Consider the following 24,220-nt stretch of genomic DNA (forward strand, 5'->3'; position numbering starts at 1 on the left):
TATGCTCCATCCATCTTGGTTAGCCCTTCATGGCATGGCTCATATCCTCACTGAGTTACAAAAGCTCCTTCACCATTACAAGGTGGTGATCCATGAAGGGGTTTGTAGTCATACCGTCCTCTAACCACTAAATCCTGACAACCATTAAAATGGTCACTATAACTATAGCTTCACATTTTCTATAATTCTACTATAAGTGGAATCATATAGTATGTACATTTTTGAGACTGATTTCTTTTATTCAGCATAATGCCTTTACTATTATTTATCAGTGTTATTATGTGTATTGATAGGTATTTCCTTTTTAGTGCATATATGTAGCACATTTTATTCGTTTACCCATTGAAAGACATTTGAATTGGTTCCAGACTTTTGGTGATTATAGACAGAGCTACTATGTTTGATTTGGCCAGCTTTGCTTTAGGTGTCATATCTAAAAAATCATTGCCACAACTAATATCAAGAAAATTTTCCACAATATTTTCTTCTATTAGTTTTATGGTTTAAGATCCTATATGTAAGAATTTTAATCCATTTTGAATTGATTTTTGTGTATTATGTGAGATAAGGATCCAATGTCATTGTTTACTGTTGAATATTGTTTTCTATACATCGTTTATGGAAGACAATATCCTTTCCTCATTGTATGTTTCTTGAACACTTGTCAAAGATCACTTTCCTGTGGAAATGTAAATTGGTGCATTCACTATGGAGAATAGAATGGAGGTTGCTTAAAAAGCAAAAAAAAAAAAAAAAAAGAAAGAAAGAAAATAGTTATCATATGATGCTGCAATCCCACTTCTGGACATATATCTGCAGAAAACTATAATTCAGAAATATATATGCACTCCAGTGTTCATAGAAGCACTATTAGCAATAGCCAAGAAATGAAGGCAACCTAAAATGTCTGTTGACAAAAGAATGGATAAAGATGATGTGGACAATATGGTATATATACCACATCATCTTTACCCATTTTACTCAGCCATAAAAATAAATGAAAAAAAAAAGCCACTTGTAGCAACATGGATGGACCTAGAGACTGTCAAACTGAATGAGGTAAGTCACACAGAGAAAGATGATTATCATATGATATCACTTATATGTAGAATCTAAAGAAATTACACGAGAAATTATTTACAAAACAGAAATAGACTCACAGATGTAGAAAACAAACTTATGGCCACCAAAGGCAATAGCAGGAGTTGAGGGGAGAGATAAGTTAAGAGTTTGGGATTAGCATGCACACACTATTATATAAATAAACAATAAAGGATCTAATGTATAGCATGGAAACTATACTCAATGTCTTGCAAGAATCTATAATGGAAGCTAACATGACATTGCAGATTAATTGCAATTCAATTAAAAACAGTTAATTAATTCAAAAGTTTGGTTGCTTGTAGATCCATGGATTTCTTTTTATTCTGTTGTACTAATATATAAATATAAATGTAAACATATATGCCAATACCATGCTTTTTTGATTACTGTAGCTTTGTAATATGTTTTAGTTCTGGAAAAATGATGCTTCCAGCTTTCTTCTTGATCAAGATTTCTTGGATTATTCTGTGTCTTTTGTGGTTCCATATAAATTTTAGTATATTTTTCTATTCCTGTACAAATGCCATTGGAATTTTAATAAGTATTTCATTGAATCTGTAGATCACTTTGGATAATATAAGAATTTTAACAATATTAATTGGGCTTCCATCATAGCTCAATTGGTAAAGAATCTGCCTGCTATGCAGGAAACCCCAATTCGATTCCTGGGTCAGGAAGATCCACTGGAGAAGGGATAGGCTACCCACTCCAGTATTCTTGGCCTTCCCTTGTGTCTCAGCTGGTAAAAAATCTGCCTGCAATGCAGGAGACCTGGGTTCAATTCCTGGGTTGGGAAGATCCCCTGGAGAAGGAAAAGGCTACCCACTCCAGGTGCTGGCCTGGAGAATTCCATGGACTATATAGTTAATAATAACAATATTAATTATTCCAGTTCATGAGCACAGGGTATTGTTCCATTTAGTCATAACTTCTTCAACATTATTTTTTTAAATTAAGATTTTATAATCTTCAGTGTACATGTCTTTCTCCTCTTTGGTTAAGTTTATTTCTAGATATATTTTAAAATGTTTGCTATTGTGAAAGGGATAGTTTTACTAATTTTCTTTTCAAACAGTTTGTTGTCTGTGTATAGAAATACAACAGATTTTTGTATGCTTTTATACTACATATTTTCTAAATATGTTTATTAATTCTACAGTTTTTGTTGAGTCTTTAGAGATTTTGCAATATAAAATCATTTTATTTACAGATATTTTCATGTTTTCCTTTCTGATTTGGATGTCTTTAAAAAATATTTTTCTTATCTGATTGTTCTGGTTAAAGGCTTCCAGTACTATGTCAAATGGAAGTAACAAGAGTCAACATCCTTGCCTTTACTGACTCTTAGAAAGAAAGTTTTCAATTTTTCTCCATTGACTGTGATGCTAATTGTGGGCTTTTCATAAATGGCTGTAATTGCATTGAGACAAATTCCTTCTATACCTATTTTTTTTAAGAATTTTAATCATGAATGGAATGTTAATTTTTAATTTTTTTTTTTGGTATACATTGAGATGGTCATGTATTTTTTTCTTTTTTTTTTAATGTGTGGTTCATTGAATTAATATATTTGCATATATCTTACTACCTTAGCATACCAGGGATAAATACCACTGGTTTACAATGTATCATCCTTTTAACATGCTATTGAATTTAGTTTGCTAGTATTTTATTGATTTTGCACCTGTATTTATTAGGGATATTGGCCTGCAGTTTTCTTTCCTTGTAATTATGTCTTTGGTTTTACTATCATTGTAGGGCTCATTTCATAAAATGAATATGAAAGCATTTCTTCTCTTTTTTGAAAGAATTTAAAGAAATATTGTCATTAATTCTTCTTTGAGTGTTTGATAGAATTCACATATGAAGCCTTATAGCCCTGGGATTGTCTATGTTGGGAAATTCATGATAAGTGATTAAATCTCATGTGTATCACTGTTAGGTCCATTTGGTATATGGTATTTTTCAGGTCAGATGTTTCTTTATTGACTTTCTGTTTAGATGTCATATACATTATTGTAACTAGGATATTGAAGCACTTTACTATTATTGTCTTGCTGTCAATTTTTGCCTTCAAAGCCGTCATTATTTGCTTTATATATTTAGGTGCTCTGATGTTGAGTATGCCTATATTTATCATTGCTAAATCTTCTTTTTGAATTGACCCATTTGTCATTATATAGTGACATTTGTTTCTAGAGACAGTTTTAGACTTAAAATCTATTTTTTCTGCTATATTATAGTCATCTTTTTAAAATTAATTTATTTTAATTGGCATATCTAGTAGTGATGAATTTACTCAGTTTTTTGTTTTTGGTCTTGGAAAGATTTTGTTTTATATTTTCTTCATTTTTAATGTGTAATTTTATAATTTTTATAAATTCCTGACTGAGTTTTTTTCTTCCAATACTTTGAGTATAGCAGCCCACTCTTTCCTAGCCTGCTTGGTTTCTGTTGAAAAATTGTCTAGTCTTATGAGCATCCCCCTATATGTGAATTGCTTTTTTTGCTGCTTTCAAAATTCTGTGTATTTAACTTTTGAAATTTTGTTTATATCTAAGTGCAGTCTTCTTTGGGATGATCTTATTTGAGAAATGTTGAGTTTCATGAGGAGCTTCCCATGTGACTCAGTGGTAAATAATCTGCCTGCTAAAACAGAAGATGTGAGTTCAGTCTCTGGGTTGGAAAGATCCTCTGGAGGAGGAAATGGAAACCCACCCCAGTATTCTTGCCTGTAAAATCCCATGGACAAAGGAGCCTGGTGGGCTACAATCCATGCAATCATAAGAGTTGGACACGACTAAGTGAGCCCACATGAGTTTCATGAATTTGGATGTCTGTTTCATTTTTGTAATTTGGGAAGTTTTCAGCCATCATTCCTTTAAATAGGCTTTCTGCCCCTCTTTCTCTCTCTTCTCCTTCTGTAACTCCCATAATGCATGTCAGTTGTCTTTATGGTATCCCATAAATCCCATAGCCTTACTTTACTCATTTTGCTTCTTCCTTTGTTTTTTGTTTCTTCTTGTAAGAAATGAATTATCAATTCTTCAAATGAATTATCTTCAAGTTCACAGGTTCTCTCTTCTGCTTGAACAATCTCTTTTTTTCCCTTATCCTATCATATACTTTCTCCCCTACAAATTCATCAAAAGATCATTTGAATGCTAAGCAACTTCCACAAAACAACTTCTGAACACTGGCAGAGGACACCGGGCACCCATAAAGGCAGCCCATTATCTTCAAAAGGAGGTAGGACAAAATATAAGAGACAAAAAAATATACATAAGAGTTAGGGATGGAGACCTGCCCTGAGGAGGAAGTTATGAAGCAGGAGAACTTTCCACACAGTAGGAAACCCTCTCACAGAGGGTCTGTAGGGAGTTTTGGACTCTCAGAAGGCCACATAACTGGGAGAAAAAACAACAACAACAACAAAAAACCCATAGAATACATACCTAACCACAACTGCAGAAAAAAGCACTTTCCTGCTAAAGGCTATAACCTAACAACCTAAAGTGCAGCTTGGCCCGCTCACAGAGCAAAGGATTGACTGAATACCAAAGGAGAGCTAGCCACTGGTACCCGGCCCCTCCCCACCCACCCCCACCCAAAGGCAGAGAGGCAGGTTTGCAACAGCCAAAGCCGTAAGGCAAAGGGCTGCTGCATCTTCCACTGAATTATGAGCAGGTCCCAGCTGCTAACCACGTCTTTCTGAGATACTGTATGGTTGACATCCACCAGGAGGGTCATAGCTTAAGATCAGCTCTCCAGAGGAGACATACAGCACACCTGAGACGGTGCTCTCATGGTGCACCTGGGAAACCTAGTGGTCAGGACCTGGGAACTGATTAAGACACATGGCCCACCTGGGACAGTGTGCTTGCCAAGCACCTGGTCGCCTGAGCTGCTCAGACCAGGGAAGGGCACAAAACACATGCCCAACCTACAGAGACTGAGCCAGAATTGTGTCTGAGTGTCTCCTATTGAGGTATGGGTCAGCAGTGGCCTGCTGAAGAGGCAGAGGCTCTGGGTGCAGCAGACCTGGGTATGGCATAAGCCCTCTTGGAGGAGGTTGCCATTAATCCCACCATAGAAATGCCAGAGCTTACGCAAGACTGGGGAAACAGACTCTTGGAGGGCATAAAAAACCTTGGTGCACCAGGACCCAGGAGAAAGGAGCAGTGACCCCTACAAGAGACTGACCCAGACTTGCCTGCGAGTTTCCAGGAGTCTCCAGTGGAGGTGTGGGTCAGAGATGGCCTGCTGTAGGGTTGGAGGCACTGAGTGCAGCAGTGTGTGCATGGGACCTTTTGAAGGAGGTCACCATTATCTTCATTACCTCCACCATAGTTTGGCCTCAGGTCAAGCCGCATGGAGGGAACACAGCCCCAACAATCAACAGAAAGTTGGATTAAGGATTTACTTAACATGGTCCCACCCATCAGAACAAGACCCAGTTTTCCCCTCAATCAGTCTCTCCCATCAGGAAGGTTCCATAAGCCTCTTATCCTTATCCATCAGAGGGCAGATAGATCACATGTATCATGGCCTTTCCCAACACAATAAAATGATAAGACATGTCATGTAGGACCACCCAAGAAGGACAGATCATGGTGGAGAGTTCTGACAAAAATGTGGTCCACTGGAGAAGGCAATGGCAAGCCACTTCAGTCTCCTTGCCTTGAGAACCCCATGAACAGTATGAAAAGGCAAGAAGATATGACCCTGAAAGATGAATTCCCCAGGTTGATAGGTGTCAAATATGCTACTGGAGAAGAGTGGAGAAATAACTTCAGAAAGAATGAAGAGACAGAGCCAAAGCAAAAACAACACTGACTTGTGGATGAGATGGGTGATGGAAGTAAAGTCTGATGCTGTAAAGAACAATATTGCATAGGAACCTGAAATGTTAGGTCCATGAATCAAGGCAAATTGGAAGTGGTCAAACAGGAAATGGCAAGAGTGAACATTACCATTTTAGGAATCAATGAACTAAAATGGACTGGAATGGGTGAATTTAACTCAGATGACCATTATATCTACTACTGTGGGCAAGAATCCCTTAGAAAAAATGGAATAGCCATCATAGCCAATAAAAGAATCTGAAATGCACTACTTGGATGCAATCTCAAAAAATGACAGAATGATCTCTGTTTGTTTACAAGGCAAACCATTCAATATCAGAGTAATCAAAGTCTATGCCCCGACCAGTATGCTGGAGAAGCTGAAGTCAAATGGATCTATGAAGACCTACAAAACCTTCTAGAACTAACATCCAAAAAAGATGTCCTCTTCATTATAGGTGACTGGAATGCAAATGTAGGAAGTCAAGAGCTACCTGGAGTAACAGGCAAATTTGCCCTTGGAGTACAAAATGAAGTAGGTCGAAGGCTAACAGAGTTTTGCCAAGAGAATGCACTCATCATAGCAAACACTCTCTTCCAATGATACAAGAGAAGACTCTACATATGGACGTCACCAGATGATCAATAACAAAATCTGATTGATTATATTCTTTGTAGCCAAAGATGGAGAAGTTCTATACAGTCAGCAAAAACAAGACCAGGAGATGACTGTGGCTCAGCAAAACAAAAGTTCAAAAGCATGATCTCTTTATTGCCAAATTCAGACTTAATTTGAAAAAAGTAGGGAAAACCCCTAGACCATTCAGGTATGATGTAAATAAATCCCTTAGGATTATACAGTGGAAGTGACAAATAGGTTCAAGAATTTAGATCTGATAGACAGAGTGCCTGAAGAACTATGGATGGAAGTTTGTGACATTGTACAGGAGGGATTGATCAAGACCATCCCCAAGTAAAAGAAATGAAAAAGGCAAAACAGTTGTCTAACAAGGCCTTTCAAATAGTTGAGAAAAGAAGGAAGCTAAAGGCAAAGGGGAAAAGGAATGATATACTCAATTGAATGCAGAGTTCCAAAGAATAGCAAGGAGAGATAAGAAAGCCTTCCTCGGGGACCAATGTGAAGAAGTAGAGGAAAATAGACTGGGAAAGACTAGAGATCTCTTCAAGAAAATCAGAGATACCAAGGGAACATTTCATGCAAGGATGAGTACAATAAAGGACAGAAATGGTATGGACCTAACAGAAGCAGAAGATATTAAGAGGTGGCAAGAATACACAGAAGAACTATACAAAAAAGATCTTCATGACCCAGATAACTACAATTGTGTTATCACTCACCTAGAGCCAGACATCCTGGAATGAGAAGTAAAGTGGGCCTTAGGAATCATCACTACAAACAAATCTAGTGGAGGTCATGGAATTTCAGTTGAGCTATTTCAAATCCTAATTGATGATGCTGTTAAAGTGCTGTATTCAATATGCCAGCAAATCTGGAAAACTCAGCAGTGACCACAGGACTGGAAAAGGTCAGTTTTCATTCCAATCCTAAAGAAAGGCAATGCCAAAGAAAGCTCAAAATATTGCACAATTGCACTCATCTCAGTTCCGTTCAGTTCAGTTGCTCAGTCATGTCTGACTCTTTGTGACCCAGTGGACTGCAGCATGACAGGCCTCCTTTTCCATCACCAATTCCTGAAGTTTATTCACACTCATGTCCATTGAGTCAGTGATGCCATCCAACCATCTCATCCTCTGTCATCCCCTTCTCCTTCTGCCTTCCTTTCCCAGCACCAGGGTCTTTTCAAATGAGTCAGTTCTTTGCATCAGGTGGCCAAAATATTGGAGTTCAGCTTCAGCATCAGTCCTTCCAATGAATATTCAGGACTTATTTCCTTTAGGATGGACTTATTGGATCTCCTTGCAGTCCAAGAGATTCTCAAGAGTCTTCTCCAAGACCACAGTTCAAAAGCATCAATTCTTCAGTGCTCAGCTTTCCATATAGTCCAACTCTCACATCCATACATGCAGGTCAAGAAACAACAGTTAGAACTAGACATGGAACAACAGACTGGTTCCAAATCAGGAAAAGGGTACGTAAAGGCTATATATTGTCACCCTGCTTATTTAACATATATGCAGGGTACATCATGCAAAATGCAGGTCTGGATGAAGCAGAAGCTTGAATCAAGATCGCCAGGAGAAATATCAGTAACCTCAGATATGCACATGACACGACCCTTAAGGCAGAAAGCGAAGAACTAAGGAACATCTTGATGAAAGTGAAAGAGGAGAGTGAAAATTTGGCTTAAAACTCAACATTCAGAAAACAAAGATCATGGCACCCGGTCCACCACTTCATGCAAATAGATGGGGAAACAATGGAAACGGTGAGAGACTTTATTTTCTGGGGCTCCAAAATCACAGCACATGGTGACTGCAGTCATGAAATTAAAAGATGCTTGCTCTTTGGAAGAAAAGTTATGACCAACCTAGACAGCATATTAAAAAGCAGTGACGTTATTTTACCAACAGAGGTCCGTCTATTAAAAAACAGTGACGTTATTTTACCAACAGAGGTCCGTCTAGTCAAAGCTATGGTTTATCCAGTAGTCATGTATGGATGTGAGATTTGGACTATAAAGAAAGCTGAGCACTGAAGAATTGATGCTTTTGAACTGTGGTCTTGGAGAAGACTTTTGAGAGTCTCTTTGAACTCAGCACAGAGTTCAAGCCAGTTAATCCTAAAGGAAATCAGTCCTGCATATTCATTGGAAGGACTGATGCTGAAGCTGAATCTTCAATACTTTGGCCACCTAATGCTGGGAAAGATTGAAGGCCAGAGGAGATTGGGATTTCAGCAGATGAGATGTTTGGATGGCATCACCAGCACGATGGACATGAATTTGAGTAGTCTCTGGGAGTTGGTGATGGACAGGGAATCCTGGTGTGCTGCAGTCTATGGGGTCGCAAAGGGTCAGACACGACTGAGTGACTGAACTGAAGTGATCAGATCATTACATACATATATTTTTAGCTCCAGAGTTTTTGTTTGATTCTTTATCATTTTTATTGAAATTATCATTTTTTTTATGGGTTGCTTTCCTGATTTTGTTAAATTATCTCTCTGTGTTCTCTTGTAGCTCACTGAACTTTAAAAAACAATAAATTTTTTTGGTCAGGCAATTTTAGATCTCCATTGTGTTGGAGCTGATTACTGGAAAACTGTGTTCCTTTGTTGGTATTTGATGATGTCATATTTCCTTAATTATTCATGTTTTTCTATCTTTGCAATGGTATCTCCACTTTTGAAAGACTGACCGCCGCTTCCAAACTTTATGAACTAGCTGCCATGGGGAAAGATCTTCTCCTACACTTGGATGCAAGGGTGCTAGCTGGGTAGAATATGATAGCTTTGGCTCTATGATTGTTTGGCACTGGCTCTGACTCTGGGGAGGGCACACTGGTATAGCCTATATACAGTTCCATCAGCTAAAAACTGCAGTGATCTTCAGAAACTAAGTCTCCAGGTGTCCACAGTAGTGCCAAGATCTATTGGAGTCCTTGGTGGTAAAGGCTACTGAAAAGTTGCTGATGAGAGTTGTGAACAATGCCAGGATTTTTGGCTTCCAGAGATGGGGAATTCGATCTAGGTCCAGTGATAAGACTTGATTGCTCAGTGCTTTTTGTGTAATAAAGTTTTATTAAAGTATAAAAGAGAGAAAGCTTCTGACATAGATATCAGAAAGGGACAGAAAGAGTGCCCCTTGCTAGTTTTTACCAAGGAGTTATATACCTATTAACTATTCTAATTAGAGAAAGGAAGCACCTCAAAACAGAGAGTTGCACCAGACCCCTCACCCACAACATACACTTTGAGATAGCATTGGCACAAGGTGAGTCATCCTGGGCTAAAAAACAATTGACCTGAATCTTGAAGAAAGGCAGATTTCCAAGCAAATACCTAGTTCATTAACATATCCTAAGGAAGACATTTCCACGAGAAAAAAAGCATTGGTTAGCTCAAGGTTTGAGATAAAGTTAAGTTCAGATGGAACCAGATGTCATTATGACAACACAGAATTTTAAAAGAAAAAAAAAATAGTCTGTCACTTGCAGTTTTATTTCCTCCTGCTGCTTTGGGACATCTGCCCTCCCTTCCAGGGCTATTAACACTCTCACTACTTGGATCTTTCTGTTCACTTTTTCCACCATGGGGCAGAATTATGACTGAGAACATTCCTCTTGACACTATGTCCAACATGTGGGTGCACATCTAGCTGTGTCTGTGATGCACAGAAATAGCTTTGGCTCCAGAATTCTGTGGGCCCCTCACTGCTGCAGTGGTGGTAGTGCCTCAGCAGAGGATCATCTCCTGTTGGGGGAGAAGGTGCAAGTGGCAGCTGGTGGGAGTGGAGCAGCAGTGGCTCCTTCTGAGTAGGGAAGCCAGAGTAGAGTTGGATCTTTTTGGAAGGCTGCGTGGCAAAAGCTCCTTGTGTAGAAGTATTAGTGCACCAATGGCTCCTTCCCTGGGAGAACACAGAGGTGAATTGTCTGTTGGGAAAGGGTGCTTCAGCAGCTCATTTTTGAGGGCTTAGGTGTTGATGGATCCTTTTGGGGGGAGCTAAGTGTCAGTGTCTCTTTGGGGAGTTGAAGCAGCTCTTTATTGGGGTCATAAGGAACAGTTGTGGCTTCTTCTGGTGAAATGCAGAGCAGCAGTGACTTCTTCTGGCAAAGGCAGCATTGATGGCTCCTTGTCAAATGGAGGGGGAAAGAGGGCAGCAGTTCTTTATGGATATGGGACGGCAAGGAGTAGCAGTAGCTTCTTTTCAGAAGGATGCAGTGGTGATGGCTTCTTCTAGGAGAATGGAGCAGTAGCAGTTTCTTCTCTGGTGTGACATATCAGTAGTTACTCCTTGTGGAGCTGGAGGTGGGACAACTAAAGCTTCTTGGAGTAAGGACCAACTGACCATGGATCCTTGAGTTGGGGGGGGCAAGGGAGTGGTTCTCTCTTGGGAGGAAGGAAGGGGAGGCTTTTCTTGAGGTTGAGGTGATGGCTGCTCCTTCATGGAATGCAGAGAAGCTACAGCTTCTTCTTGAGTTGTGACAGAATGTTGGTGGATCCTTCTTGTAGAGGTGGCAGAGAGGTGTGGACTCCAAGTTCAGTTGAAAGGTGAGTGTAAACAAAGACAGTTTGGTAGTGAGGGCTGCTGGAATTCTCCTCCTGTCTTTTTCAACCATGGGGATTACCTCTTGATTCCTAGCTGTGCCAGACTGGAGTAATATGGGTAAGATACTTCTTACATTTATTTATTTGCCTATCTTCAATTTTTTTGCCCCACTGGGTTGTTACACGTTCTTTGTATTGTGGAACTCTCTCAGAACTATTAAGTGGGTATATAGCTGCTTATTCCTTGTTTTGGTGGTTATTGTAGGGAGAAGTGAGTATTGGGATCTCCTTTCTGCTATCTTCCTGACATGACTTGTGAATAATCTGATTTGTATAAAATATTCAGAAAAATAAAACTATTGAGACATAAAGTAGATTAGTGGTTGTGCATGGCTTGGGTGTGAGATGGATTAGAGAATGAGGCTAAGGAGTGCAGGGACTTTTTTAATGGTAATAATTTTCCTAAAACTGATTGTGGTGATGATTACAAAATTCTATGAATATACTAAAAACCATTGATTTGTACTCTTTACATGTGTGAATATTTTGGTTTGAAAATACCTCAATAAAGACGTTATAAAATTAATATGATATCAGTTGGAAGATGGATTGAAGAGAGCCAGAGTTTGAGACAGAGAAACAAATTAGGAAGTTTTGTATTAGTCCAGTCTTTTTTTTTTTTTTTTAACTTTACAATATTGTATTGGTTTTGCCAAATATCGAAATGAATCCACCATAGGTATACACATGTTCCCCATCCCGAACCCTCCTCCCTCCTCCCTCTGTGTCATCCCAGTGCACCAGCCCCAAGCATCCAGTATCGTGCATCGAACCTGGACTGGCGACTCGTTTCATACATGATATTATACATGTTTCAATGCCATTCTCCCAAATCTTCCCACCCTCTCGCTCTCCCACAGAGTCCATAAGACTGTTCTACACATCAGTGTCTCTTTTGCTGTCTCGTATACAGGGTTATCATTACCATCTTTCTAAATTCCATATATCTGCATTAGTGTACTGCATTGGTGTTTTTCCTTCTGGCTTACTTCACTCTGTATGATAGGCTCCAGTTTCATCCACCTCATTAGAACTGATTCAAATGTATTCTTTTTAATGGCTGAGTAATACTCCATTGTGTATATGTACCACAGCTTTCTTATCCATTCATCTGCTGATGGACATCTAGGTTGCTTCCATGTCCTGGCTATTATAAACAGTGCTGCGATGAACATTGGGGTAAATGTGTCTCTTTCCCTTCTGGTTTCCTCAGTGTGTATGCCCAGCAGTGGGATTGCTGGATCATAAGGCAGTTTTATTTCCAGTTTTTTAAGGAATCTCCACACTGTTCTCCATAGTGGCTGTACTAGTTTGCATTCCCACCAACAGTGAAAGAGGGTTCCCTTTTCTCCACACCCTCTCCAGCATTTATTATTTGTAGACTTTTGGATCGCAGCCATTCTGACTGGTGTGAAATGGTACCTCATAGTGGTTTTGATTTGCATTTCTCTGATAATGAGTGATGTTGAGCATCTTTTCATATTTTTGTTAGCCATCTGTATGTCTTCTTTGGAGAAATGTCTATTTAGTTCTTTGGCCCATTTTTTGATTGGGTCGTTTATTTTTCTCGAGTTGAGCTGTAGGTGTTGTTTCTATATTTTTGAGATTAGTTGTTTGTCGGTTGTTTCATTTGCTATTATTTTCTCCCATTCTGAAGGCTGCCTTTTCACCTTGCTAATAGTTTCCTTTGATGTGCAGAAGCTTTTAAGGTTAATTAGGTCCCATTTGTTTATTTTCGCTTTTATTTCCAATATTCTGGGAGGTGGGTCATAGAGGATCCTGCTGTGATGTATGTCGGAGAGTGTTTTGCCTATGTTCTCCTCTAGGAGTTTTATAGTTTCTGGTCTTACGTTTAGATCTTTAATCCATTTTGAGTTTATTTTTGTGTATGGTGTTAGAAAGTGGTCTAGTTTCATTCTTTTACAAGTGGTTGACCAGACTTCCCAGCACCACTTGTTAAAGAGATTGTCTTTAATCCATTGTATATTCTTGCCTCCTTTGTCAAAGATAAGGTGTCCATATGTGCGTGGATTTATCTCTGGGCTTTCTATTTTATTCCATTGATCAATATTTCTGTCTTTGTGCCAGTACCATACTGTCTTGATAACTGTGGCTTTGTAGTAGAGCCTGAAGTCAGGTAGGTTGATTCCTCCAGTTCCATTCTTCTTTCTCAAGATCGCTTTGGCTATTCGAGGTTTTTTGTATTTCCATACAAATTGTGAAATTATTTGTTCTAGCTCTGTGAAGAATACTGTTGGTAGCTTGATAGGGATTGCGTTGAATCTATGAATTGCTTTGGGTAGTATACTCATTTTCACTATATTGATTCTTCCAATCCATGAACATGGTATATTTCTCCATCTATTAGTGTCCTCTTTGATTTCTTTCACCAGTGTTTTATAGTTTTCTATATATAGGTCTTTAGTTTCTTTAGGTAGATATATTCCTAAGTATTTTATTCTTTTCATTGCAATGGTGAATGGAATTGTTTCCTTAATTTCTCTTTCTGTTTTCTCATTACTAGTGTATAGGAATGCAAGGGATTTCTGTGTGTTGATTTTATATCCTGCAACTTTACTATATTCATTGATTAGTTCTAGTAATTTTCTGGTGGAATCTTTAGGGTTTTCTATGTAGAGGATCATGTCATCTGCAAATAGTGAGAGTTTTACTTCTTCTTTTCCTATTTGGATTCCTTTTATTTCTTTTTCTGCTCTGATTGCTGTGGCCAAAACTTCCAAAACTATGTTCAATAGTAATGGTGAAAGTGGGCACCCTTGTCTTGTTCCTGACTTTAGAGGAAATGCTTTCAATTTTTCCCCATTGAAGATAATGTTTGCTGTGGGTTTGTCGTATATAGCTTTTATTATGTTGAGGTATGTTCCTTCTATTCCTGCTTTCTGGAGAGTTTTTATCATAAATGGATGTTGAATTTTGTCAAAGGCTTTCTCTGCATCTATTGAGATAATCATATGGTTTTTATTTTTCAATTTGTTAATGTGGTGTATTACATGGATCGATTTGCAGATATTGAAGAATCCTTGCATCCCTGGGATAAAGCCCACTTGGTCATGGTGTATGATCTTTTTAATGTGTTGTTGGATTCTGATTGCTAGAATTTTGGTAAGGATTTTTGCATCTATGTTCATCAGTGATATTGGCCTGTAGTTTTCTTTTTTTGTGGGATCTTTGTCAGGTTTTGGTATTAGGGTGATGGTGGCCTCATAGAATGAGTTTGGAAGTTTACCTTCCTCTGCAATTTTCTGGAAGAGTTTGAGCAGGATAGGTGTTAGCTCTTCTCTAAATTTTTGGTAGAAATCAGCTGTGAAGCCGTCTGGACCGGGGCTTTTGTTTGCTGGAAGATTTTTGATTACAGTTTCAATTTCCATGCTTGTGATGGGTCTGTTAAGATTTTCTATTTCTTCCTGGTCCAGTTTTGGGAAGTTGTACTTTTCTAAGAATTTGTCCACTTCTTCCACGTTGTCCATTGTATTGGCATATAATTGTTGATAGTAGTCTCTTATGATCCTTTGTATTTCTGTGTTGTCTGTTGTGATCTCTCCATTTTCGTTTCTAATTTTGTTGATTTGATTTTTCTCCCTTTGTTTCTTGATGAGTCTGGCTAATGGTTTGTCAATTTTATTTATCCTTTCAAAGAACCAGCTTTTGGTTTTGTTGATTTTTGCTATGGTCTCTTTTGTTTCTTTTGCATTTGTTTCTGCTCTAATTTTTAAGATCTCTTTCCTTCTACTAACCCTGGGGTTCTTCATTTCTTCCTTTTCTAGGTGCTTTAGGTGTAGAGTTAGGTTATTTATTTGACTTTTTTCTTGTTTCTTGAGGTGTGCCTGTATTGCTATGAACTTTCCCCTTAGGACTGCTTTTACCGTGTCCCACAGGTTTTGGGTTGTTGTGTTTTCATTTTCATTCGTTTCTATGCAAATTTTGATTTCTTTTTTGATTTCTTCTGTGATTTGTTGGTTATTCAGCAGCGTGTTGTTCAGCTTCCATATGTTGGAATTTTTAATAGTTTTTCTCCTGTAATTGAGATCTAATCTTACTGCATTGTGGTCAGAAAAAATGCTTGGAATGATTTCTATTTTTTTGAATTTACCAAGGCTAGCTTTATGGCCCAGGATGTGATCTGTCCTGGAGAAGGTTCCATGTGCGCTTGAGAAAAAGGTGAAATTCATTGTTTGGGGATGAAATGTCCTATAGATATCAATTAGGTCTAACTGGTCTATTGTATCATTTAAAGTTTGTGTTTCCTTGTTAATTTTCTGTTTAGTTGATCTATCCATAGGTGTAAGTTGGGTATTAAAGTCTCCCACTATTATTGTGTTACTGTTAATTTCTCCTTTCATACTTGTTAGCATTTGTCTTACGTACTGTGGTGCTCCCGTGTTGGGTGCATATATATTTATAATTGTTTTATCTTCTTCTTGGATTGATCCTTTGGTCATTATGTAGTGACCTTCTTTGTCTCTTTTCACAGCCTTTGTTTTAAAGTCTATTTTATCTGATATAAATATTGCTACTCCTGCTTTCTTTTGGTCCCTATTTGCATGGAAAATCTTTTTCCAGCCCTTCACTTTCAGTCTGTATGTGTCCCCTGTTTTGAGGTGGGTCTCTTGTAGACAACATATGTAGGGGTCTTGTTTTTGTATCCATTCAGCCAGTCTTTGTCTTTTGGTTGGGGCATTCAACCCATTTACGTTTAAGGTAAATACTGATAAGTATGATCCCGTTGCCATTTACTTTATTGTTTTGGGTTCGAGTTTATACACCGTTTTTGTGTTTCCTGTCTAGAGAATATCCTTTAGTATTTGTTGGAGAGCTGGTTTGGTGGTGCAGAATTCTCTCAGCTTTTGCTTATCTGAAAAGCTTTTGATTTCTCCTTCATACTTGAATGAGATCCTTGCTGGGTACAATAATCTGGGCTGTAGGTTATTTTCTTTCATCATTTTAAGTATGCCTTGCCATTCCCTCCTGGCTTGAAGAGTTTCTATTGAAAGATCAGCTGTTATCCTTATGGGAATTCCCTTGTGTGTTATTTGTTGTTTTTCCCTTGCTGCTTTTAATATTTGTTCTTTGTGTTTGATCTTAGTTAATTTGATTAATATGTGTCTTGGGGTGTTTCTCCTTGGGTTTATCCTGTTTGGGACTCTCTGGGTTTCTTGGACTTGGGTGATTATTTCCTTCCCCATTTTAGGGAAGTTTTCCACTATTATCTCCTCAAGTATTTTCTCATGGTCTTTCTTTTTGTCTTCTTCTTCTGGAACCCCTATGATTCGAATGTTGTAGCATTTAATATTGTCCTGGAGGTCTCTGAGATTGTCCTCATTTCTTTTAATTCGTTTTTCTTTTATCCTCTCTGATTCATTTATTTCTACCATTCTATCTTCTAATTCACTAATCCTGTCTTCTGCCTCTGTTATTCTACTATTTGTTGCCTCCAGAGTGTTTTTAATTTCACTTATTGCATTATTCATTATATATTGACTCTTTTTTATTTCTTCTAGGTCCTTGTTAAACCTTTCTTGCATCTTCTCAATCCTTGTCTCCAGGCTATTTATCTGTGATTCCATTTTAGTTTCAAGATTTTGGATCAAATTCACTATCATTATTCGGAATTCTTTATCAGGTAGATTCCCTATCTCTTCCTCTTTTATTTGGTTTGGTGGGCATTTATTCTGTTCCTTTATCTGCTGGGTATTCCTCTGTCTCTTCATCTTGTTTAAATTGCTGAGTTTGGGGTGTCCTTTCTGTATTCTGGCAGTTTGTGGAGTTCTCTTTTTTGTGGCGTTTCCTCACTGTGTGTGGGTTTGTACAGGTGGCTTGTCAAGGTTTCCTGGTTAGGGAAGCTTGTGTCGGTGTTCTGGTGGGTGGAGCTGTATTTCTTCTCTCTGGAGTGCAATGAAATGTCCAGTAATGAGTTATGAGATGTCTATAGTTTTGGGGTGACTTTGGGCAGCCTGTATCTTGAAGCTCAGAGCTGTGTTCCTTTGTTGCTGGAGAATTTGCTTGGTATGTCTTGCCCTGGAACTTATTGGCCCTTGTGTGGTGCTTGGTTTCAGTGTCAGTATGGAGGCATTTGATGAGCTCCTGTCAATTAATGTTCCTTGGAGTCAGGAGTTCCCTGGAGTCAGGGTTTGGACTTAAGTCTCCTGCTTCCGGTTATCGGTCTTATTTTTACAGTAGTTTCAAAACTTCTCCTTCTATACAGCACCATTGATAAAACATCTACATTAAAGATGAAAAGTTTCTCTACCGTGAGGGTCACCCAGAGAGTTTCACAGTGTTACATGGAGAAGAGAAGAGGGAGGAGGGAGTTAGAGGTGACCCGAATGAGATGAGGTGGAACCAATAGAGGAGAGAGTGGGCTAGCCAGTAATCACTTCCTTATGTGCACTCCACAACTGGACCGCTCAGAGATGTTCATGGAGTTATACAGAGAAGAGAAGAAGGAGGAAGGAGACAGAGATGGCTAGGAGGATAAAAGGAGGGAATGTAAAGGAGGGAAACAGATCCAGCCAGTAATCAGTTCCCTAAGTGTTCTCCACCGTCTGGAACACACAGAAATTCACAGAGTTGGGTAGAGTAGAGAAGGGTTAGGGAGGAGACACAGGCGACCTGGTGGAGAAAAAGGAGAGTCCAAAGGGAGAGAGAGCAGTCAAGCCAGTAATCTTGCTCCCTAGTGAAAAATGGGTACTGAAGATTGGGTTCTTAAAGGTACAAAATTGGTAACAAATACATAAAAGCAAAAATTAAATATCTAGAGTAGAGTTTGGAATTTCAAAAATATGATGTTAAAGAAAAGAAGAAGGAAAAGAAAGAGAGAAAAAACGAACAAACTAAAATAAGGTCATGAAAATTATAAAGAAAATATAGGTACAAAATTGATAACTAATACCAAAAAGCAAAAGTTAAAAATCTAGAGTAGAGTTTGGAATTTCAAAAATACAATGTTAAAAAAAAAGAAGAAGAAAAAGAAAGAGAGAAACAAAAACAAAAACAAGCAAAGTCGCAAAAATTATAAAGAAAATACAGGTACAAAATTGATATCAAATACCAAAAAGCATAAATTAAAAATCTAGAGTACAGTTTGGAATTTCAGATATACAATATTATATAAAAGAAGAAGAGAAAGAAACAGAGGGGAAAAAAAAAAAGTCACAGAAATTACAAAAAAGACTATAGGTAGAAAATTGATAACAATACCAAAAAACTAAAATTAAAAATCTAGAGTAGAGTTTGGAATTTCAAAAATACAATGTTAAAGAAAAGAAGAAGGGAAAAAAAAAAAAAAAAACCAAGGTCAAAAAATTATAAAAAATATATATATGAAGTTTGCTGTAAAAAAATAGGGTTTTTTTTTTTTTTCAAAGTAATAGGTTATAAAAGTGAAAATTAAAGGAATAATAGAGGACTTAAATTTTTTTAAAAAAATTAAAAAAAAGAAAGAATGATTGTAAAAATAGTAAAAATATATCTAGGACTTTTTCTGGTTTTGTTGTGAGTATTGTGGGTTCAGTTCATTTTTGGCTAGTTCCTTGGTCCGACTTATATTTCTCAAGATCTATAGGCCCCTTCCTATGTAGTCGGTAGTAACCACAGGGTTTTAATCTATTGCTTGTAGCTGTTATAGCTTCTTCTGTTTGCTGGTCTCTTCAGTGTCTGGTTTCCGCCCTGACACGAAGGGGATGGTGGAGGACACTTTTTTTTTTTTTAAGCTCACTTGTTCTGTCGAGCTCCTTTCGAAGACTTGGGTTGCTTTTCTGGGTGCCTGATGTCCTCTGCCGGCATTCAGAAGTTGTTTTGTGGAATTTACTCGGCGTTTAAATGTTCTTTTGATGAATTTGTCTGGGAGAAAGTGTTCTCCCCGTCCTACTCCTCCACCATCTTGGCTCGGAACCTAGTCCAGTCTTTAAAATAAGCATCTAAACTGGCGCGAAAATATCAGGAATTGGAAGGAAGAGAATATGATTATAAAATATAATATAGAGGTTCAATCAGTAAGACTTGCCATTTAGTTGGATTTTAAATTCATGAGAGTGGGGAGACAAAGTAAACTACATTTTTGAATCTAGGTAATTAGGAGGATTTTGATGTCATCACTAGATACTGGGAGCATGGATTGAGTAATAGCATTTTTTTTCCAAAGGAGGAAGGTGAATTCATAGCAATTTTAGTTTTTTATGTGTTGTCAGGTCAACTTTCAAAAGACGTCCAGTATCTTTGATTTACAAAATTATGTTAACTTCATATATGCAGCGTTGTGATTCAGCGTTTTTGCATATTATTCTCCATTATATGATATTATTTGATAATTACAATTCCTTGTGCTATACAGTATATTCTTGTAGCTTATCTATTTTATACATAGTAGGTCATTTCTGTTAATTCCATTAAATACATAAATAAAAAATTCCAGTATATGATTGAAAGTTTTGGATTACAACTTAATGACAAGGAAGATCTGGCTATTTGAGTCATCAGTACACACAGATTAAAATTGACATCAGAAAGATGGCTGAAAGCTTCCATGGGGAGCATATGGAAAAATAGGAGAAGAGGACTAGAGACAGAACCTTGAACAGCTGCATTTAGGAAGCATCAGCAGGAAAAGGAGATCAGAACAGAGTTAAAGAAGGAAGGACATGATAAACAGGGAGAACAGTAGCAGAGCTGCCTCACTAGAAGTTTGGACCTGGATCTTTAAAGACAAGGACAGTAAAAGAGAAGCTAAGGGTGTCCCAGGAGGGAGAAGAATAAAGTCACAAAAATAAAATGAATATTGGTATGGAAATGATGAAGAAATATCTTAAAGGTCCTGGGACTCACCTGCCACAGCCTTTTAGGGATACCTGGGAACTGGGAGGCATTTCTGACCTGGTCCAACTGGAGATTTATTTTATCCTTTCTAGGTGAGGTTCTCACTTACCAATGGAACATTCCAGAGAGATCTGGCCCTGGTCTCAATGATTCTGCTTGTGTTTCTTGGATCTACTATTCTGCAGTGGATCCCATCAAGGTAAAGGCAATATTGGCTTCTTGGAGATGTCTCAGAAATGGGCAGACTGCCTAGGAAAAAGAAGCTATTAAACAGATGTGGTAAAGAGCCCAGCACTGAAGTCCAGGGACTGAGGGAAATTCCTCAAATCCCGAGCTTGTTTTAATAGGAAAAAGGAGAGATAAAATGATTAGGTAGCACTCATGTTTGTTCGGAGGGCTTTCTTCCTTGTTTCTTCTTCTTGAATAGTATAAGGCAATATGTTATCATTTTAGGAACTTAGAATTGGTTGTCAAGAGATTAGGTTTCTAGCCCAAATTTGGTTCTGTCTTATCTTTTGATTGACTTTAGGCAAGTCATTCTGCCTCTGATTTCTTATCTGGAAAAGGCTAATCTGTGTGGCCAGCCAACCACAGCCAGATGCCAGCAATCAATTTATTGAGAGCCTACTACATTTTAGGCATTTTACCTGGCTCTTTTGATGATAAAAGTATAAGATTCAATTCCCATCTTCAAAGAGTGAGATCTATAATAGCTGTGGGAAACAGATGAATATAAACATAATATTAGCATTGAATATATAAAATATAAGTAAAATATATAATGAGGCTAGGTCTCTCCCACATGGCAAGCTGATACTTTACTTACTGAGCTACACGGGAAGCTATATATATATATATATATATATATATATATATATATATATATATGTAATGAGTTTTAAACATAGCATAGTGTTAGCAACTACTTAAAACTATTTAATAGAAAGTGCTATGGGGTCCATGAGAGAGTGGTTAATTCTATTTGGAGGAGAGAATGAAAGGGAAACTAGAGAAGGCAATGTGATGATAAGTAGATGCACTTTGAGACTTAAAAGTGGAATAGTGGTATAACATAAGAAAAGGGATATGGTGTAGGAGTGGGCATTACAAAGAAGAAGAAACAACCTGAGAAAAGGCACTGGGTTGTGAAAGTGATTGGTGGGTTTGGAGATCAATGAATATTCCTGCAGAGATAAATCATAGGTGAAATAGCATATCTTACCTGTGCCCCAAGGTGGTTGTGAAGATAGATTCAGATAATACAGTTAAGCCTCTTATAAATACAAGGCATTATGATAAAGTGCTGAGGACACAGTGGGCTTGGATGCCAGCCTATCTCCCTGTAGAGCACCTATTGCCCAGGAACAACTACATCTTGTTCATTCCTTCCCCATCCTCAGGACATGTACAGTGGCCTGGTGGGACCCTTGGCCATCTGCCGAAAAGGCATCCTGGAGCCCTACGGAGGACGACGTGACATGAACCGAGAATTTGCCTTGTTATTCTTGATTTTTGATGAGAACAAGTCTTGGTATCTGGAGGAGAATGTGGAAACTTATGGGTCCCAGGATCCAGGCCGTGTTAACCTACAGGATGAGACTTTCTTGGAGAGCAATAAAATGCATGGTCTGTAGAAAGGAACCTATCCCATTTCCTTACTGGTTTCATGGAGGTATTTTTGATAGGCCCATCACAACCTAAGGGAATGTAATCTCTGAAAGGTTAGGAAGGTGGAATGGGGACACATTAGAAGAAATGTCTAGTACTACAGTATTATCTATAATGTGGTTCATGTTAGATCAGGTGCTCAGAAAGCAGGAAGCTGACTCTATAAAGTTGCTGTGGTAACACGAGCACATTTTAACCTGTTAGAAAGTGCAAGACAGACATTTATGACCCTCAATGTACCTGGTGCACTGGCTGATTAGGGGCTCTCTACTTAAAAATTCTGAATTTAGTTTCTCAATATCATCTTGTTTCCTTGCCACTCTGGATCTGAGATATGTTTTATCAATGGATTCTAATATAGATAAATGAAGGACAGCTTGTCTTTTAATCTATTTTTGAAACAATGGTTATATTTACAGATGGAAGGATTGGAGAGAGAGCCTCAAAGAGCAACATACTGGGTTATATTACAAATAAGAACTTTTTGATGCTCAAATGGATTTTGGAGGGAAATTGTGCACCCAAACCTTCCTTTGTTCTACATATTTGTGTATCTTTTAAAAATAGAGAAAATCTCAACTAAGAGGAAGAATTTCAGTGCAGGGGAATGTAGTAGTGCAATATTTCTTTGATTTGAGGGTAAATTGAAACTTTGATAGCTACTCTACTGGAACTCAATAGTAGTATCTCATTGTCACACAAATTATAGCTATTTCCCCTTGATGGAAATATGAGTTATTCACATTGGATCTGTTGACTCAAATACATTACAGAGTGACTTTTTAGCTCCTTTCAAATCTGATAAATAAATTGCCCAAAACCAAATGGAATGAGGATACAGATCTTGCTAGTGCAGGGGTTTGGCTAATGCTCATTTCCATTTGATGTTTAAGTGTTTATTCATCCAACTCTTCAGATATCAGTCTACTTATCTATCAAGTATTTATTGAACACTCTCTGAATGTGGGCATTAGAGATAAAACAACAAAAAAAGTAATGTTGGAGTCTGAGAGCAAATAAATAAGACCTTCCTTCCTGTCTAGATTTCTGAACTAATTGAGAAAGAGACAGAGCTGCTTAAGATCAAATGTGAACTTACTGACAAAGCTAGTTGGCAAACTGAATTTAGTTTTGCAGCAAAATGGGCTTGCTAATACTGCCCCAACAATGGGTAGATTTTATGTTCTGTTATTGACATAGAGGGACAAAAACAGCCCTCCTTCTTTTCAGAGGCAAAATCTTCCCCATGATGGAATAACAAATCCATTTGCACCACTTCCAGTGGTCTGATCTAAGAGAGAGAAGATTCAGAATGGGGCTGAGTTGAGTATATTTAGTTCCTTTCTCAAATACAAAATTTGACTAGAGTAAATAAACAGGCTATAAATGTTCCTTCCATTATTTCCTCTCTTGGATGAAGAGTATCAATTATCTTCCCTCTATGAAAATATTAAAAGTGGAGAAGTTTATCCTGGGTATACTCTTGAAAGTGTGAATTAACACAGTGCTGAATGGTTTATTATCTTTAGAGCATTAGATGTGTCCTGGGAAGAAGCAGATAGGGAGTCCCATGCATTAATATCATTATTAATTCCAAGAATGTGACAAGTATTTTTTAACATATATTGTAGGATCAGGTGTCTGCTTGGTGTTCTGAAGAATACGAGTACAGTGTTATAGTATATACATTTATTTCCTGCTTATTAAAAACCTTCAACCTATTTGGGGATATGAAATTCCACAAATTAAAAGATAGATGAATGTAGGAGGCAGTTTCTAGTGAGTTCCAAAGAGTGATACAGATAGTACTGGAGGAGTTTAGATGTGGAAGAGGATGCAGAGAATGAGGGGTCCTAAGAGGAAAAAGATCAGGGAACTATTGTTAGAAGAAGTGAAAATATGACTGAGCTTTGAAAAGATGAGTAAAAGGAAGAATTTTTGAGAGGGAAGATCAGAAACACGAGCAAGAACACAAAGAACATGAATAAGGGGCCAAAATAAGGGATGGTTAAGAAATTACCCTAATTGAAATATGTTAGATAGTGTTAGACACATATGGGAAAGCTTGGGACTATATTTTGAAGGACCTTGTTGGTCTAAGGAGTCATGGACTTGATCTTTTGGGCGGGGCGGGGGGGGGTGGCTTTTAAGGTATTTTAAGCAGCAGAATGACATGGTCATACTAGTTATTAGAGAGACCACTCTTATAGCACCAATGTGGGAGATATATTGGAGAGGGACAAATGGAGTAGAAAAGAGAGAAGCTAGGAGGATGCTGCTGTCATCAGAGATGATAGGGATTATCTTTATGGTAGTGGCAGTGGTAAGTCGAAATGAGATATACAAAATACTTTTTCTTCTCTTACAGCCATTAATGGAAAGCTCTATGCCAACCTCATGGGCCTTACAATGTACCAAGGAGAACGAGTGGCCTGGTACATGATGGCAATGGGACAAGATATTGACCTACACACTGTCCATTTCCATGCAGAAAGCTTTCTCTACCGGGTGAGCTAGAAAGAGG

The 24,220-nt window shown here is 38.0% G+C and overlaps 1 protein-coding gene across 6 annotated transcripts in view; it reads left to right on the forward strand.

Annotated features, from left to right (window-relative positions):
- Window positions 1–24,220, forward strand: part of HEPH (hephaestin) — a 138,082-nt gene that overhangs the window by 104,339 nt on the left and 9,523 nt on the right. For all 6 annotated transcript variants that reach the window (XM_027534116.1, XM_027534117.1, XM_027534120.1 and 3 more), the window contains 3 exons: window positions 20,121–20,227; window positions 21,429–21,654; window positions 24,065–24,204. In XM_027534116.1, the coding sequence (XP_027389917.1) occupies window positions 20,121–20,227; window positions 21,429–21,654; window positions 24,065–24,204 (473 nt within the window). The remainder of the gene's footprint in view (window positions 1–20,120; window positions 20,228–21,428; window positions 21,655–24,064; window positions 24,205–24,220) is intronic.

The sequence above is a fragment of the Bos indicus x Bos taurus genome, chromosome X (genome assembly GCF_003369695.1).
Source record: "Bos indicus x Bos taurus breed Angus x Brahman F1 hybrid chromosome X, Bos_hybrid_MaternalHap_v2.0, whole genome shotgun sequence".
Classification (NCBI taxonomy): Eukaryota; Metazoa; Chordata; class Mammalia; order Artiodactyla; family Bovidae; genus Bos; species Bos indicus x Bos taurus.